Here is a 19,405-nt window from a genome sequence, read left to right as displayed (position 1 = left end):
TATGTAGCAGGTTTAAACGGCGACAAATTCCTTCCAAATGGTCTTAATTGAATATTAAAGAAGTAGGTACGAGTAAATTAGACATTCATGGCAACTGACTTTCATCCAGACCTTATAAGTAACCGTGAGGTGTAAGCTAATCGATAAAAAAGGTCTGGGGTTTCGATACCTACATTTAGAGTCAAGTGGTTTGTAATCAATAAAACGTTTTAAGATCGTTGAAATGTTTAGAGTTAAGTTCATAGTTTGAGGTTAGATACGGTCAAACGTGCAAGTTACTTTACTTTAAATTGCGCACTTTTCCCATTCTCATCTACCCCGTCTGACTTTAATAGAACTATGGGCCCGACTCGGATTTTGAAATAGACATCTATTTGATATCTTTTAGACATCACCACGATACGATAACGATATGTTTAAGACCTAATCTGTCAAATTAGACATTTGCGCGATTCTGGAGATATTATTGAACGATTTCCACAGGATATGACTTAGAGATCCAATTCACATCTAATAGATATCTGACTCTATCTAACGTAAAAGTGACATTGGTTGCCCGAATTGCGCTGCAAAAGAGAACTAGTTGATATTTAAACTATAACGTATCTAGAATGATCTGGTACGTGTCATCTCTTGTGATGGTTGCCCGAATTGCGCTGCAAAAGAGAACTAGTTGATATCTAAACTAAAACGTATCTAGAATGGATCTGGTGCGTGTCGTCTCTTGTGAACATCTTGAAGTTCGAATACGGCAGTATATCATCATCAGATTTAAACTCTTCTCGGCGGAGCGAGTTTAATGAAAATCGCTCCTCTGCCATCTCCTTGACAACCTTATATGATGTTTTTGATAAATTCGTAGTCTTGTAACCAATACCAAAGACATATGTAACTTCGTACCTATAAGATGAATAAAGTCTAAGGAAAAAACGTGCCTCGGAAATCAAGAAAAAGTCATTCTCGGATAGATGGCCCACACACCTTTAGCCTATACTCGGCTAGATGGCGTGACGACACCGTTTCATATTTAACAATTTTAACACATAGATATCAGTGAATGAACCTGGATCAAAATGATATAAAAATAATAAAATCATTTATCCATATATATACATTTATTCGATAATTTTATACGTTTTCATTATGAGTTATAGTCGTGTGTCGATAGATCGCAGTAAATTTACTGTGACTACAAAATTTACAATGACAGGACCCATCTATACTATCTATTCTTTTTGTCAATACCAACATTACCATTAGCTTCCTTTCAGGTCACAGAGCGCACACGGTGTTCGTTGGCGTGCACGTGCCTGCCCGGAGACACTCGCATCGGAAACACAAACACCACCATCGCGACGGGGAGAAGGACGACCGACCTGGTATGTAGCGAGCGAGTCATAGTCTAATAAAACATGGTCTTCTCTTCCCAGAGTGACACAAGCCTACGTCACAATAACATGGCCGCTATATATAGCGCTGTCGCATGATGACGTAGGCTTGTGTCAGTCACGTGACCTAGAAAAGACGGGAAGAGAGTACCAGGCGGAGTATATTATTATACCATGGTAGCCAGTAATGTTTCCTACTTTGTCTGTCACTAAGCAGCGTGAGCGGTCGTCAAGATTAAAATCATGTCAAATGCTTAAATCAGAATCAGCCTCATGGTGTTTTCCAACCCTTATTGGACGCGGTTCTTATGAATAACTTTACTATGGGAGCAACTCTAAAATCTAATTGGTAATTTTCAAATTTACCCCCTTATTCATAAAACTTAGCGAATCTCTTTTTAATTATGTCTTTAACAAACTATTATCAGTACCATTTTGTATTTAATAGGTACTTCAGCACTTTGAAAAAAAAATATGTTTACTAAAAATAATTAATAATTTAGGAAAATGATGTTTAATAATATTTTTTTATTTATAATTTAGGAAAATGTACGGTATACAGTATACTTAACTGATAAGTAATCCATGTTTTTTATTAATAGGGCGAATAAGTGTAAAATACTTAGTAGCTAAGTGAGCTTTGCTTTTATAACGAACGAAAGTTTATGGGCTTTATGGCTAACGTTTCACTTCTTACGCTAGTAAAAGAAGTAAATGTCTTGACCCACCTCTCTAGTGTATATATTACCTCTCACCTCACCTGTGTTATATTTATTATAAATACCTATCAGTGTTCATATAGAAGCGAAACACATGTCGAGTTTGTTTGTGTACTTTTAGTGGTATTGGGTGTTATATTATATTTAATTGTCTTTTTAAATCTTATATATTCATCTTCCATTTATTTAGTTTAACGCTAACAAAATTAGAAAAATACATTGATAGTACATTAAAATTAAAATCGATATACAATTAAATTAAAAATTAAAACTAATAACATAAAACTTACAAATTACAATCCAAAGTATTATTACAACTAAAATTAAATACAAACAAACTTCATAATTCTTAACTATAAAACCCCCTCGCTCATAAAAACCTGCATTAAATTTTACCGGTGTAACATTTTCATATCGCCAAATTCGCAAATTAGTAACTAAATATTATTGTTTTAATGATAAGAATCCTGCAATATCGTTTGACCTTGTATTGTTTCCGAATGGTTCATTGCCTCTGAACGAGCCGAATCTAGAAATACGGGCAAAGGGTAATTCGAAGTCGTAGGTATTCGCTCCACAGATTTTGCCTCACAGACCACTTTCACTAATACATGGAGCATATAATATCTTAGTCTTGGTCGTATCATCATCTCAGCCATAAGACGTCCACTGCTGAACATAGGCCTCCCCCGTTTGGGGGGGTGAATGCCATAATCGCCACGCTTGGCAGGCGGGTTGGCGATCGCAGTCGAGTACACCGAATTTGAGGGACGCTGCTGCCCGTCCACCGGTGGTCCTGGACGTAGTTTAAGGACATACCCGGGTCCACGGGTCCGGGGTGGTGGGGCTTGGTCGTATACTCTTGTCAAAGTAGTCGTGGTCATTGAAGTGGCTGTGCGGCCTTTTTTTATTGGTTCCTGCCATGCTTGCCACGCACAGATAGACACAGGGCCGCATCGCACGCATCGGACGCATGGCATGCAACGGATCAGTGGACGCACTTGTGCGACTTCCTATACAAAGAATATCGTTGCGTGCGATGCGTCCGATGAGTGCGTTACGATGGGGCCCTGTGGACCTATAATAAGGGGGACGCGGTGAGAACCTTTACTTGGTCGGTCCATCGCATTGAGCAATGCTTGCAATTGCAATTGGACGTACGAACTTCATAAGCAACACTTTACGCTACTGCAAAGCCTACTAAAACATTATAAGTACTTACCGTAGGTAAGCAACAGTACATAGTGTTGCTACAGTAGAAAGTGCTTCTAATATAGTTTAGTAGAGAATGTAGAGATATGTCTCTTTCAAAATTACCTCGCATTCAAGGTCACCCAATGCACCTTATCCAAATGAATGACTTCGTTTTGCAAAAAAGTTTAATTCAATTGAAAGATCTTTGTGGATTGCACCTTTTCCCTAAATTAGGTCTAATTGCACCTGCAAATAGCAACACTCGTTAACTGTCCATCGGTGAACCTTATGCCTTTTGCAATAAGGTTTGCGAACTGTCAGTTATTCTGTATGTGTCCTGACTTCGCTCTTTTTGTAACTCTTTACGATGCGGCGTCTGTTTGCCTTCATGATCGACACAGCAATTAAGTTTCTCCCGAAGCCGGAACGCCGACTCAATCAATCCGATACGAGAACGAATTGAAGCGGCATTCGAACTAAAATCATCTGTTCTTGGTTTGATTTCAATTTCCAATAGGCCCAGGCCTAGTGCATGAACCATAGGGGGCAGCATAGGGGCCAAATTTTTAGCGCGATGTGTAAATGTGTCGTTTATGCTTCCGATGTAGCCCACAAGATGGCAGAACCTATAATGCTCAAGGAAACGTACCGACGAGAACGGTAGATGGTAGCACTTGTTTTGGCAATGTACATGTACAAATGTTTATGTACAAATGTTTCCAATTCAGGCCACAAGATGGCAGGCTCTCCAACGCGCACGGTAGCACGGTACCTATAGGTGTTCTTGAAGTTTGCTTGGCTCAGTGCAAATCGTATAGGTATCTCTAGAACTGTGCTATATGCATAATTATTAGACCACATTTGACACCTTAAACATATATTTGATCATATTTGATTACACTTTTGTATGTAAGACACTTGTAAACAAATGACTACGCAATAATTCTCATTTCAGCGGCCCTGGATTTATTTTTATCTTTCATATTAACAGTTCAAAGAAAACGTAGGCCTTTAATTAAATATGTACATATAACATGATAGAACAACATTTTTCCTTGTGAAGATCACATTCACAGTGTATATACGAGTGTGTACCTAAGTAACCAATTATCTAATACATAATAATATAATATATGGTACGCAAAAATAAAGTCTGACTGTTTTGTGACTACTTAAAGTTTTAATGGCGTTATTTTAACTAAATCGTAATTTACTAATTTAAAGTTACATTTTACGTAGTCTTAAAAAATACTACGAAGCAGATTTAGGTCTGCACGAATAATTAGTTTAGCTTAAAGATGTGTCGGTTGCGGAAAGTTTTCAAAAAGTTTGAAATGTTTTCGGAAATATTTAAAAAAAATCACAGGAAAAAGGGAACTTTCATTTTGGAAATGGAATTCTATTGTTTACACAAATATGAGAAATTTCTGAAATTTTTCCATGTGAAAATTTGGCAATTTCGGGAAATTTCCGATGATGGCACTTCAAAAGTTTATCCAAATCCTAGGGCTAATTCGAACTTATATATTCATGATGTAATTTGATCGGCGGCGTTACAGCATTTTGACATCAGAATTTAACTTCGTATTGGCCTTCTAGATATGATTTGTTAAAGACAGAGTCCTAAAAAATATGTCTACGAAAAATAATTTAAGACAAGATTCTGAAAACAGCAATTTCCACTAACGCATTAATACCATGAATACTTCGTTATAAACAAAGACACACACAATCAGATTTCTTCGAATCAATTTAATTACTTACCGGGCCTGAAGTAAATTACGGTTACGGTTAGGATTTTCTTTAATTGAACTGAATGTTTGATGTCTGATAAAATAATTTGTCACAGTTCCCTTTGATAAAGTTTATTCGACATTTTCCTTGCTTGCTATTTATAGGTGTACTCTTGAGATAAATTAATGTAGATACATAGGTATGTATGTAATAGTAAACAGTATTTGAGAGCCGGCCTGTTCACGAAAAGTCTTGTAGAACTATATTTTCGCTCATGTCGTCTCAGATATGGGTGAATATGGTATCGATGCATTAAGTGTAATGCCCTGAACACAAATATATGAAATGACAAGCGCAAAAGTGGTGCACTGAGAGAAAAGTACAACAAAAATACACTTAGAATTACAAAAATAAACTTAATCCGGGGACAAGGAGAGTTAACTAATAGGAACAAATTGACTTTTGCAATTCCTATTAGTTCTTGCAATTTGTATTATCTGTTTGTTGAAATTATATTTGGGACTAGCTGTTGCCCGCGACTTCGTCCGCGTGGAATCTTATCTTCAACATTTTACATCTTTAGTACCTATAATTTTCATATCCAAGCAATGTTGAAATTAAGTACTTTTCTTTTTTAGCAAGTTGTATGAGGTTTTAAGTCAAGTGGATTTTGATGTTGGTTGCTGAAATTACTTTTCTTGTATTCTCATAATAGGTACCTATGCCCTTATACAAAGACTCAAGTTCCGCACTCACAAAATATCTGATCTCCATACAAACTTTCAACCCCTTTCTCACCACCTTGGGGGATGATTTTCAAAAATGCTTGAATTAGTTTTCATGTTTTTTTTAATTTAATACCTTTTTTTTTGCAAATAGTTCAAGTTCCTAAAATTAAATTTACATCCCAAGACGAACTTTCATCAAATTCATCGAAGAGGACAAATCGCCAACCGTGAACTATGCGTCGTTAAAGAGTTCCGTTCTGATCATCATCAGCAGTTCCACTTCATCAAATGTCACTTTTTTGGGTGTATATGCTTGATTTGTTGATAAAAACCCAAAAATCACAATATGTATGCCTTTAAGATTTGAGGAGTTCCCTCGATTCCTCATGGATCCCATCATCAGAACTGGATTTTGACAAAAACGGGACCAATCTGTATGCATATACATTCAATCAAAAAAATAATTTTCAAAATCGATCTAGTAATGACGGAGATATGGAGTAACAAACATAAAAAAAAATAAAAAAAAATAAAAAAAAACATACAACCGAATTGATAACCTCCTTCTTTGAGATTTGGAAATCGGTTAAAAAATAATTAACCAGATATATAAAATAAGAAAAATAGGTACCTACATCAAATTGAAAAAAAGTAGGTAACTATATTTATTTATCTGATACATTAAACTGCAACTATCTATTTATGTACCGAGACTGACTGAAATAGCAAGACACGCTCGTACGTTTCCGTGAAAATAAGAAGGAAAATAATCATGCACTACATCTGTAAATAGATAAAGATAAAGATAAAAAATAGTTTATTCAAGTAGGCATATTACAATGCGCTTATGAACGTCAAATAAACCTTTACCGGCTCCAACCGTACACCTCTGCCCCGAGAAGATTTAAATCCCCCCTCAATTGGAGGAGGGTATCCCAATATGGGACCGGCAACAAACTCGGCGGGACACATCTTTTCAAAACATTATTACATCTTATAACATCTTATAAAAATAAAAACATTATTACATCTTATAAATATCATGTTTATGAATAAGGGGGTTATTCTCAAAAAGCAAACGCGACCTTGAATAAACAAGTTCCGTGTTCATGATACAAGTAGCTTTGTTAGCTTTGAAGTGGGATTGCAATTTCACGCGGGAGACGACCTTGGAGATAATGGGGTCTTATTTTTAGCTAGCGGAATTATCAATCCAAACATATGTTAGGGAAAATTGAAATATTTATGAAATCTATTTTTATGGAAAGTACTCGTACTTAATGGCTTAAATTTGTTTTAAAAATACCAAGAAAATATAAATATAAATACCTTCCGCCTACCCGTAAGTCTACAATAATCATAATCATAATCATAAATACATTTGAAAACACCACAATAAGCGTGTAATTTTTGTAGAAAGTTGGCGTTCATATAGTTGGACCAAGAAAAGTTTGCAACGATTTTGATAGCATACGAAATGCAAGTGTTTTTTTATACGTCATAATTTCACAGAAGCTTGACTTTTAAATTAACACTTGCACTGCGTGTGCTATCAAAATCGTTACAGGTCTAACTCTAGTGCTGTTGCCAAATATAAAATGTGTCGCTTTCTGTATGGATCAAACGATGGCCTGTGATAGAGGACCTCGGCAAAAATGAATGGTTTCGGAGTAATCCTCGATTTACTTTATTGCTGAACATACATGAGGGTCAAACCGGTAGCATTTAAGATCCTCATTCATTGACCTCCGTTTGATACATATTGAAAGGGACACTGCGTATCTATATATTTCGCTGCACATAATCAAGGCGGAACCCTTAAGGTTAAGATAGCCTCTAAGACTGTAGGTAAAGATCTATTAAAATATTGTTTTCTATGTATGTAAATGATAGTACATATTATATTAGTGAAATAATTAATTGTGTAGGGCCCATATTGCCTCGAGGCAGACGACTGAGCGTCACAGAAGATGGCGAAACATGTAAGAACTTATGACTTTACGGTTCTTCTTTTGATTTCAGTTTTACGATATACCATTTTCACCTTACGAGCATGAATCCATCTTTACTATCTCTGTCGTTTGTTAGGGCACAGTGAGAGACAAAAAGGAGGTCATCTTCAACAAATCGCCGCTTTTACGAGACGCTATTTCACTGTAGTTTCAATAGATTGTCCTCCGGCGTCCGTATATCAAAAGGCATCTTTATCTTTCATGTGAAGACTAGGAGGGTTGTGCGACTGCTAGCGCCGCTTCCACTAAAATAAACATACTTTTATCCTTTCATTCTATCTTTAATTATTGTAGGGTCGTCAAATCACATCGCATGTCCTCGATCATAACAGTAGTGATCACTGTGTATTTGTTTTACTTTTCCACTTTTTGCAATCTCGATGGAAGTGTTAGTGACCCTTGCAACTTGGAAGTATTATGTTATCGTTTTGTAATCACCTCTGTTTTTCGCAGTGACACCCCCGGCTCAACGAGTACAGTTTATTCTTGGAGAAGATGTGGACGATGCCACTCTTGAATCACACCCACTTTTCTCCGAAATGGAAGAGCTGGTTAAAGAAGGAGACGAACTGGAATGGAAAGAGACCGCCCGATGGATAAAATTCGAAGAAGATGTAGAAGAAGGTGGCAACAGGTGGTCGAAACCTCACGTCGCTACTCTATCCCTCCATTCGCTCTTCGAACTTCGAAGCTTAATTCTGAACGGCTCCGTGATTTTAGATATTGAGGCTAACTGCTTGGAACAGGTCGCGGACACTGTTTTAGACCATATGGTGGTCGATGGGTGCTTAGGTTACGACAGTAGAGACAAGGTTAAAGACGCCCTGTTAAGGAAACATAGGCATCAGCATGAAAAACGAAATCACAATAACATGTCACGATTGCCACTAATCAGGTCACTGGCTGATATTGGGAAGAATCATTCGTCTTGCAAAAGTAAGTTGTACTTTAATTGTTTCTATTATTTTGCAATCTTTCTAAATTATTTTATAAACTTTTCTGTCCAAGTGTATATTCTTAGCAAGGTTAACACGGATGTGGCGGTGCCCTAGATTTCCAGGACGGTGGGTCTCGACGCAGCTCGAGTAGTCGGTCCACCTCGTCTCCCAACACCGCTCTGCTGCGGGCTGCTGACGCAAGAGGCTCCTACCTAGCAGTGCCAGGTCAGGCGGCGTGAGAGCTGGTAACGCTCGACAACTCGACACAAATCACGCTATAAGACCGGCACGCTCGCACTTCAAGCTATCTGTATATTGTACATATGTATTGTATTTTAAACGTTTAAGCTAGATGGAGTCGTTTTTTAATGTACTATAGTAAAACATTCGTATTATATTACAGTCGAGGAAGGCAGTTCGTCAAATGGACACTCTCACAAAGGAGAATTCAGTCGTTTTCTAGGCATCCCTAACGCGGGTAACCGCTTCTCCTTACAATCGTTGTTCTACTAAGCCTTGTTTTTCTTCTTTCATAAATCCTTGTTTACCATTTTCAGTTATTTATGCTACTTGTCAAATGTGATTGTGTTGTTTTGCTTATTATACATAATTTCGTCGATGTTCGTCGATGTTAGTGGAAACATCAGCCATGATTTTGTATTTGAGAATAATACAGTATCCATATCCATAGCATTTTTATACTACAATGCTTAAAAATATGATTTCAACTGATTTGTTATGCACGTATGATTAAGCAAAAGTATGTATATATGGACTTTATATATTATGTAACAAAAATAGATTCTTCTGGTAAATTGTTGTCTATATTTCAGGTGGAACACAACAAGAAGAGGGGATGATAAAAAGTCCAAGCAGTCTTTCAATGCTTAGGAATCATAGTTCCGGCGACCTTCCATTGAATGGTGACATAAACCATAAATGCAATACGCATTTCATGCGCAAGATACCACCCGGTGCCGAGGCTTCCAACATACTGGTCGGAGAAGTTGACTTTCTAGAAAAAACTTTATCAGCATTTGTCAGACTCAAATCAGCTACAATTATGGGTGATTTAACTGAAGTTCCCGTCCCGACACGTTTCATGTTCGTACTACTCGGTCCACCAAATAGCAATTCTAGTTTTCATGAAATCGGCCGAGCAATGGCAACTCTTATGTCAGATGAAATTTTTCATGAAGTTGCATACCGAGCAAAGAAACGTGACCACTTACTAGCTGGTATAGATGAATTTCTAGATGCTGTCACAGTATTGCCACCCGGGGAGTGGGATCCCACTATTCGTATTGAACCTCCAGCAGCTATTCCATCCCAGGATCCCAGAAAACGTCCAAATGAAATCAATCCCAAAGAAGAATTGGACGAAGAAGAAGAAGAACAAAAACAAAGGGAGGAATCAGGTTTATCCAGGACAGGGAGATTATTTGGAGGCCTAATCAATGATCTTAAAAGAAAAGTGCCTTGGTACTGGTCCGATTTTAAAGACGCACTGGCGATACAATGCGTTGCCTCTTGGATTTTTCTCTACTTTGCTTGCTTATCGCCTATTATAACTTTTGGAGGATTATTAGGAGAAGCGACTGGAAAAAATATGGCTGCAATGGAATCCTTGGTTTCTGGATTTGTGTGTGGAATGGGGTATGGGTTCTTTTCAGGTCAACCTTTGACAATATTGGGTTCGACAGGGCCTGTGTTGGTATTTGAGACTATTGTGTATGAATTTTGCAAGCAACTCCATTGGGATTATATGTCCTTCAGATTTTGTATTGGCACTTGGACGGCGATAATCTTGATTACATTAGTGGCTATCGATGCCAGCGCACTCGTCTGTTACATCACCAGGTTTACTGAAGAAAATTTCGCTACACTCATAGCGTTTATTTTTATTTACAAGGTACGATATAGACAGAAACGAAAAATGATAAATGGTTTTGTGATAACGATAATTTATTCATTATTCTTATTTCAGGCTGTAGAAAATGTAATTTCCATCGGTAAGAAATACCCCTTAAAGACACGCCCCGACGAGGTTCTCAACTACGAATGCTACTGTTTGCCGAGCAATTACTCCGCAGTACCTCAGAATTTTAATTGGACAACAGTCGATAAAGACTCATGCCAGGTAGTTGCTCTATTTAATTCTAATAAGGATCTTCTTGGCCACTCAATATAATTAGTTCTGAGTACATGCTCACGTCGGTTCACTTAAAGACTTTCCGTAAGAGTGGCCCACTTTTATCAAGTTGTCTTCTTTCAGTTGTACAATGGAACTTTGGCGGGCGGCGGATGCGACACAAAAGTTTATGTACCAGACGTTTTCTTGATGTCCATTATCTTGTTCTTGGGCACCTTTACAATATCAATCATTCTGAAAGATTTTAAGAACTCTCTCTTCTTTCCATCGAAGGTAAATACAAAATCTTAGATTTAATGAAACAATTTTATAAATACAGGAACACCTTTAAAAAAATCAATACACTTGAGACTTCAAAACGTGACATTCTTTACTTTTGTAGGTACGGCAAATTATAAGCGACTTCTCCGTGATTATAGCCATTCTGTCTATGTCGATCCTGGACTACAAAGTAGGCGTAAAGACGCCTAAACTCGAAGTACCTTCCGAGTTCAAACCGACGCTCCCGTCTAGAAACTGGGTGATAACTCCATTTAATGGGAATCCTGTCTGGTCGGCACTAGTAGCAATATTACCAGCTTTATTAGGCACTATACTAATCTTTATGGATCAGCAAATAACGGCCGTCATCGTAAACAGGAAAGAAAATAAACTAAAGAAGGGATGCGGCTATCATCTAGACTTGTTTGTACTGGCTATCTTGATTCAGATTTGTTCAATCATGGGTCTGCCGTGGTTTGTTGCTGCCACAGTTTTGAGCATAAACCACGTGAATTCATTAAAAGTTGAATCCGAATGTGCCGCGCCAGGGGAGAAGCCACAGTTCTTAGGCGTGAGAGAACAAAGAGCTACCCATATTCTCATATTCCTGACTATTGGGCTATCTGTCGTGCTGACCCCAGTTTTGAGACATATACCAATGCCTGTCCTATTTGGAGTATTCCTGTACATGGGGGTTGCATCGTTGAAAGGACTTCAGTTCTTCGACAGAATTTTAATAATGTTCATGCCACAGAAATATCAACCGGATCACATGTTCTTGAGACAAGTAAGGACTAATTTTCTATGAATATTTCAGTCCGTCTTATAAATGAAATGTCGTACTCAATTAACAATATCTTTCAGGTGCCCATTCGACGCGTCCATCTCTTCACCGCTATTCAACTCACTTGCCTCGTCTGTCTTTGGGTGATAAAGTCTTTCTCTTCAACATCCATTCTCTTCCCACTGATGTTGGTCGTGATGATAGGCATCAGAAAGAGTCTGGACCTACTTTTCACCAGACGCGAACTGAAAATCCTGGACGACGTCATGCCAGAAATGACCAAGAGAAACCAAGATGAGTTACGCGAGCTAGGAGATGAGGTGGGATGGGTCACAAAAATATTAAAATTATGCCGACGGAACTAAACCTATATTCACCTTTTTGGCGAACCATTCGTTTATTTAGTCATCCCGCCATGTAGAACCAGTGCGCTGTTTTATAAATAAATTGCGTGTTATGTTACTCTTGCATTTTATTTTTGCCATTATTTTACTTTCCTTGTCCACTGCAAGTTTTCATCTTACACCTCACGTATATAGTTTTACGAACGTTGTAAAAAGTAAGTAGCATTCGTATCATATGATTATGTAAGCCCTCTTTATCTTTGTATTGCTGAAACTTTTATCTTGAGTGCGCAATATTCTGAATTTTTCTTTGTAGGAACCGAGCAAGAGTAATCCGCCGGCATATCAAGAAAATTTGCAAATTCCTCTCATAAATGGTAATATCATGAATATACCGTTAACGTCGATTAACATATCGGAGGAGGTGAATAAGACTGGTATTTGGAAGGACGTTAATAATAAGACGAAGAATAAAAATGGTGTTAAGGATATTAAGCCCAAAACAGGGAAGAAAAAGTAAGTACCTAAATATCTAAGAAAGCATTACTTACTATTTGTAATTCAAAATAGACGTTTACAATACAAGAAATAGAACATATTTGTACATAATGACGCTTGCGCGTAACATACATTTATCCCCAACCTGAGCTTTAAAATTAATAAACTACTTAACAGGGTAACTTCATACTAGACTTATACCTTTAACAATTCCAGCAATAAGCATAAAAAGTTGATGTCCAAAGATCTCCAATCGGAGATAGACAGGCGGTTATCAACCATGGACGAAGTCGAAGAAGACGATCCTCCAGTAAAGGTGTGCGTCAATGACACCAAATTCTAACTCCGAGCATGACGCTAGCCTTGTTTGGGCACTCGGACACGCATAGCATGGCGCACGGACCCCGGTTCACGAATCACGAATGATCATTCGACCAGGGAATGAAGGGTGCGAATTATTTTTCGTGAAATACGTGCATGTGTAGAGCACATTCCTATTCTAGTAGATTTAAAATTACTCATGCAAGTTCTTGTTATACTATACTTCGTTGTTGTGTAAGAAATGTAGACAAAATAGAATATCTAGTCAAATATTGTTTTGGAGTTTTAAATCCATATTGGTCTATATTTAATGTGGTTTTTCTTACGAATTAAACTCAATTTTACTAGGAAAATATTGAATGTTTAAGTAACTAGGGTAAAGTTTGTAAATATTGAAGAATCGCGGATAAACTTATGACGTAAGTAGAATTTCAATTTCTTCTAGTACTATTTTAGAGTGTTCTGTGTTCATATCGTTCATATCTTTTCCTCTTTCATGTTACGCTTTCACCTTTACACTTTTATATTTCATTTTATCTGTTGCATGATTTTGGTGTCTATTTATAAAAATATTTGCCCAGATTTTGGTACTTTTACCTTTCATTGTATAATCTTTATTAATGTTAGATTTAGCTGATTAGATTTACGAGTTAATTGTGAGGCCTCTGGGCGGTTTTCAGGGCGATATCGTAAGGCGGAAGGAATCTTGGAGTGGCGGAATAAAAAAAAGTGATTCTAGGAAAAACAGCACGTCAGCTGAAACTTCGGTCTAACCTCTTATCAGTCAATTTTAAACTTTATGCCATTTACCATTTAGTCCATTTCTCTTTGTAGATACTGTGTTAGGCTCAATCTATACACGGCGGAGGGAACGTTGTGTCTATGAAAGCTTTTCTTGAATTCTAGTATTTTTGTATCGCGTAGTGCGTGTATAGATAGTGCCTTAAAATGTCAATGTTTAGGATAAAATGTGATCCTTTACTGAATACTCTGTCTGCATGTTACTCCAGACTATTACAGCCTTAGAGGATATAACCAATGGAGACGCCATGTCTAAAATTTTCGGTACAAAATAGTCTGCCGTTTTTTGCGGGGGAGGGGCACATCAAATGTATAGGTACGTCATGTCAGATAAACGTCAATCCATACATATGGTTGACATGTGGTTGACCATTGGCCGCCTATTTTCGACAGAGGGGAACGTCTGTTAATGGCGGCTCCATTGTTAATTACTCCGAGATTACAGCCGTTTATTTAAGTACCTATGTTTTATTTGTACGGAAAGTTGAAATAAGTTTTGCCGATGCCAAATAGGGCAGTTTATGTATAAATTTTCAGCGATATCCATATGTTTTATAGCGATTTATCCGTGTTGTTTGAATGTAACAAACTACATATGTGTTTAATCGTAACTGTATAATGTATAAGCGCGTCCTCTATGTACTTTTGCGTTTCAATCAATGTTCTCATATACACTTGATATTAACTTGACTACAATGAAGTTAAACTTAAGGGGCACAGATTACAAGTTCGCCGGACGATATCAGCCTGACGTTGTTTGGAACTGTCACCTTTTGCGTTTAACTGACAGTCTGATATCGTCCGGCGAACTGGTAATCTGTGGGACCCTATAACCGATTCGTTGCTGATGACACGCCTGCCGGGTCATCGATGTTTTTTACGTGTGGCGCATGACACGGGAGGAGTGTCATCATATTCTATGGCGCATGGCATGGCTGCCGTGTCATGAAATTATTGTTCCGCGCCACAGCCCAAAGTTTTCGAAAATGGAACACGTAACGAATCGGTTAATTGTGGATGCGTCAGTAAACAAAAAATAACCAACATTTTGTTAACGAAGTCTGAGTGTCGTAAAATCCTATTACAAAAAAAATCTGCCCTCCTAAGGTAAATTACTGGCACAAAAATGTATATTTTATTTACCCTAAGTGTACATACACGTAAGTATAAAAACGTATAAACTATATATGGCTAATTGTATTTTTGGCGTATTTCGATGTATCCGTAAGAATATTTTTTTAGAAACGCACCTTGTACGTATCTTATTCTTTCTGTGTCTATGGTTATCTCCGTCTAAAGCTATACATATACCTATCTTATAGTTCGTTTTTTTTAGCATTAGAAATAAGGTAAACAATATTGATGCGTCTTTTAATTGAAAAACACATTTTAAAAATAAGTTACGGCAAATATGTAACAATTATGAATCTAATACGATCATTTATATTCTTCTGCTTTCATAAGTAATAGTTTTTGATTTTTAAAGAGCGTTTTTCAATTAAAAGACATGTCAAGATCGCTTACCTTCTTGCAAGTTCTTTCTAATGCTAAAAAAACGAACTATAATAATTACTGTGTTTCGCAATTAACCGTAAAATGTTAAGATAAGAAATAATGAATATTATTTTCGTTTCATTAGTATATTGGGATAGTGGCACGAACATTTAAAAAGCGTTGAAGTTTTAACGAAGCAAAGTTTTCGAATACAATTAAAGCATTTATAGTGAATACCTACTTAATGACGAAAGCCTTTGCGTTATACATCTAATTAAATAAGTATCGGATTGTTATGAAACTTATGAACTATAAAGTGCCTCTGGATAATAAGTTTATGCCTCTGCGTGAAAACATTTTATTTATTATTTATTTATTTAAATATGAAACAAACGGTCATACAAATATTGTTACAGTTTCTTCTCTTAATCTAGACCTAATAGTTCACATAGATCTATAGTGTAGTAGTTACATTTTGTTTATTTTGATCTGAATTATCTCAACTTTGTAATACTGACGTTTTAGAATTTGGAGTAATGATCCAGGCTTGGTTACCGGGTATTTGGTGGCGATAAAATAATCCAACAGAAATTTATAAGTAATTGAACGATGACTTACCCCGTTTGGTACATTTGTCCTAGTCAGTCATCGTTGGTTGCGTTATTTATTTTTTATGTCAGTTGTCAATTAGACAATTACGTCAGTGTATGTCAGCGTCTTATGTGGTCAGTTAGTCGCCTTTAGGGGCTTAAACAAAAAAGGTTTGTGCAGAAACGAAGTTTAACGCAATCATCATAGGCCTTTCAGTCTATTGCAGACTAATACAAACAGTGTCAGGCAGGGCGACAGCGTTTTTTTTTAATGCAATAGGGCCACCAAATAGCATTACAGATGTAGTGCATAATTATTTTTTTCTTCGTATTTTCTCGGAAACATTCGTATTTGTCATACTACTTCAGTCAACCTTAGTACTTTCTGTAGGTACCGAGACTGATTGAAATAGCAAGACACGTTGGTATGTTTCCGTGTAAAATACGAAGGAAGGAAGGAACATGTATCCCATAATTGAAAAACAAAACAACGTTATTTCATCAAAACTAATTTCGCTGCAGACCTACTTGTATCCAAGGTGCTTTTAATATAAGTTTATACGAACAAAACAAATAATTCTGACTAAAGATTTCTAAGAACTTACCTAAAGCATTCCGTTGCGAGAAATTTAATCAAATCTGAATCGCAGCAAACGAAACGTTTTGCACAAACGAAATTTACTATCCAAAGACTAAAACATAACTTTTTCTTTTGCGGTTGCTTCGGTATTTCTTTAACGTTTAAATGTTCGTTGCCCCTCACCAAAACCTGAGGGCCTACCGCGAACCACGTTCGATGTGTTGCCTCTCTATCGTACTTGTAAACTTGTACGTTAGTGTGACAGGGAGGCAACACGTCGAACGTGGTTCGCAGTAGGCCCTCTGAATGTGGTATGTTGTGATATTGAATGTGGTATGTAGCCTCGTCCATAGGGCAACTACTTTCATCTCGCATAGATCCACAGTACGAAGTGCCAATAGAGAGACACCATTAGTATAACTGTATGATACAATTTTGACTCTTTTACTATAGGATTTGTATGTATATTTATCGTTTAAGTATACATTTGTGTAACCTAGGGCGCTGTAACAAAGTTTGGAAATGATCGTGTGACAAAAATTGTACTATCGTTTTTAGACTTTGATATACATATAAGTAGTATATAGTGCCATTAGTTTTAACTGTTTTAAGTACCTACCTAATGTCCCAGTCCTAATCCTATATACCTAGTTGGAAACCTTGGACACTAAATCAAGTAATACGGTTAAAAGATGTCAGTAGGTACCTAACTATTGTTAAGTAAACTAGAAAGGCAATCCAAAAATCTTTAACTTTTTTTCTGTTTGATGAATGATAATACTACAGGGTGATTCATGAGACGTGAGCAGGATTAATCCTGCATACTCAGTAACTGATAATTGATCGATCACCGTCGTATTTAGGAGAAACAACAACACTTTTTTCCTATTTTGTAACTTTTTGGTGAGGGCATTTTTAATTCTCAACAATCATGGTCACCCTACAAGACCTAATTAATAAACATAAAACCTCTTTACCCGTAATGACAGCATTTTGATTACGAAGAAAATAAACTGTCAAACTTGAGTGACATACGACTTTTCAAAAGTAACCAGATCGTGATGAGAGTGATGATATTCAATTTGACACAGAATATCGGTAGTTTAGTATTCTAATTTTAGGGTGACCATGCATGTCGTAAATAAATTTATAACTTTTTTTTTCAACACGACTAGAAAATTAACGTTAACCTCACTAATACTGATATGAAACAGTTGCTTATAATTTACGAAATGCGCAGTGTTAGTCCTGCTCATGTCTCCTGAATCACCCTGTAGAATTAGGTAAATACCAGAAGGCTGTACATCAAAATTGCTCTTTAGACTGTCAAAGTGGATATTAGATATTAAATTAGTTACAATTTAACTTTTTAATTCGCAGTACCTATTATTTTTCGTCGCGAGCGTCAACGTAACCGTAAATGTTTTAATTAGTAATTTAGGTTTTTTTATTTGGTTAAATGTTAATGTACGTTGAGAAATACCAGAACAACTATCGTTACTAGTAAAGTCGAGGAAAAAATAAGCACCTAGTAACCAAGAAGCAGCAGGGAGGCTAGCCGAGATGACAACCGTGCATCGACAAACGCCAAACGAAAAGAAAAACTGTATCGGGATGCCAGGTGCTACGAAAATTCACGTGACTATTTCCGTACATTTTTTAAATTTCGACTCGTTTCCTATCAACGATTGTCATATTGGCTAGGCCCCCAGGCAGTACAAAACACGCATAAGCTAGCTTCAACTGTGCAACATTAAAATAGTACACCTACATATATACTATTACAATGAACAATTACTATAAGTACATCTGTACCTAATAATGTAGACCCTGAAAGCCTTTAGTAACCATGTGACCGTAGTTGTAGGGGTGTTTTCCAATAGTTACTACCCTCAACTTTTAACCTCAAACAAACGGAACCTCTCAAACCTCTGAAGAATTCGTATTCATGCGTGCATGTGTTTCGGTGCTACTTCTGTCGTCAGAAGTAGCACCGAAACACATGTAAAATTTCAAATAATATATTTAAAAATTTGCCATGGTTAAAATTCGCAGCTTCTATTGGGTACGAGTAGGTCCTACTGAAGGAATGTGGCCCAAAAATCTTGCTATCTCTGGCCCTAAGACATTACATACTCCCTAAAATAAGTACCCTATACATGGTCAGCCATGGGGCTTTAAATTCAGGGCTTGATTTTACTCGCTAAACTGAGCTACTTTTACTAAGGGACCAACCCTAAAATCGGGGAAAAATTTTTGGCTTTTCCATAGAAAACGTCGACATCTAATCAGCCTAAATGTATGAAAAAGTAAAAAAAATTCGGGATTTCGGGGTTGGTGCCATAATAAAAGTAGCTCAGTTTAGCGAGTAATATCGAGCCCTGGATTTAAAACTCCATGGTCAGACACACCCTGTATATAAACTAAACTGGGGTCCCTTTGTTTCCCATAATGTTTTAAGTCATAATGTATTGTTTGACATATTATCGTTAGTCATAAAACTGAAACCGTTAACTTTTCAGGATTTTCCTGAGGTTATTCTATAGATAGGTTAGGTTAGGTTAGGTTTGTTTTATGACAATCCTGAAAAGTTACGCGTTTCTGAGAAAAACCAATTATAACTAACGAAAATTCGGACAAACAATACATTATGACTTAAAACTATTTGGGAAACAATAGAGACCCATATAAACTGTACGGTAACTAATGGAATTAGCCCTTTTACTGTTAATTTGAGTAGGTTATGAATGAAAATCAATTGTTTGTACCTGCGAGTTTGTTATGGCATTTTTGGATATTATCATGTCGAGTGTTGAATAAATGGGTTTATATAAATATAATATTGCTTTATTTTACTTAATACCTAT

The 19,405-nt window shown here is 36.8% G+C and overlaps 1 protein-coding gene across 5 annotated transcripts in view; it reads left to right on the top strand.

Annotated features, from left to right (window-relative positions):
* LOC134663501 (sodium bicarbonate cotransporter 3) overlaps window positions 1–19,378 on the top strand; it is a 102,429-nt gene extending 83,051 nt beyond the window's left edge. For 2 of the 5 annotated variants that reach the window (XM_063519876.1, XM_063519873.1), the window contains exons 3-14: window positions 1,272–1,379; window positions 7,692–7,745; window positions 8,229–8,711; window positions 8,828–8,938; window positions 9,547–10,625; window positions 10,701–10,853; window positions 10,989–11,138; window positions 11,248–11,913; window positions 11,991–12,230; window positions 12,571–12,770; window positions 12,969–13,068; window positions 13,754–19,378. In XM_063519876.1, the coding sequence (XP_063375946.1) occupies window positions 1,272–1,379; window positions 7,692–7,745; window positions 8,229–8,711; window positions 8,828–8,938; window positions 9,547–10,625; window positions 10,701–10,853; window positions 10,989–11,138; window positions 11,248–11,913; window positions 11,991–12,230; window positions 12,571–12,770; window positions 12,969–13,068; window positions 13,754–13,846 (3,437 nt within the window). In that variant the 3' untranslated portion in view covers window positions 13,847–19,378. Of the gene's footprint in view, window positions 1–1,271; window positions 1,380–7,691; window positions 7,746–8,228; window positions 8,712–8,827; window positions 8,939–9,116; window positions 9,192–9,546; window positions 10,626–10,700; window positions 10,854–10,988; window positions 11,139–11,247; window positions 11,914–11,990; window positions 12,231–12,570; window positions 12,771–12,968; window positions 13,069–13,753 lie in introns of all 5 variants that reach the window. The other 3 variants (XM_063519874.1, XM_063519875.1, XM_063519877.1) reach the window with 3 other exon arrangements.
* The last annotated feature ends 27 nt before the right edge of the window (window positions 19,379–19,405 follow it).

Source organism: Cydia fagiglandana, chromosome 4 (assembly GCF_963556715.1).
Source record: "Cydia fagiglandana chromosome 4, ilCydFagi1.1, whole genome shotgun sequence".
Taxonomy (NCBI): Eukaryota; Metazoa; Arthropoda; class Insecta; order Lepidoptera; family Tortricidae; genus Cydia; species Cydia fagiglandana.
Note: the sequence above shows the minus strand (reverse complement) of the source record. Positions and strands in the feature narration are given on the sequence as shown.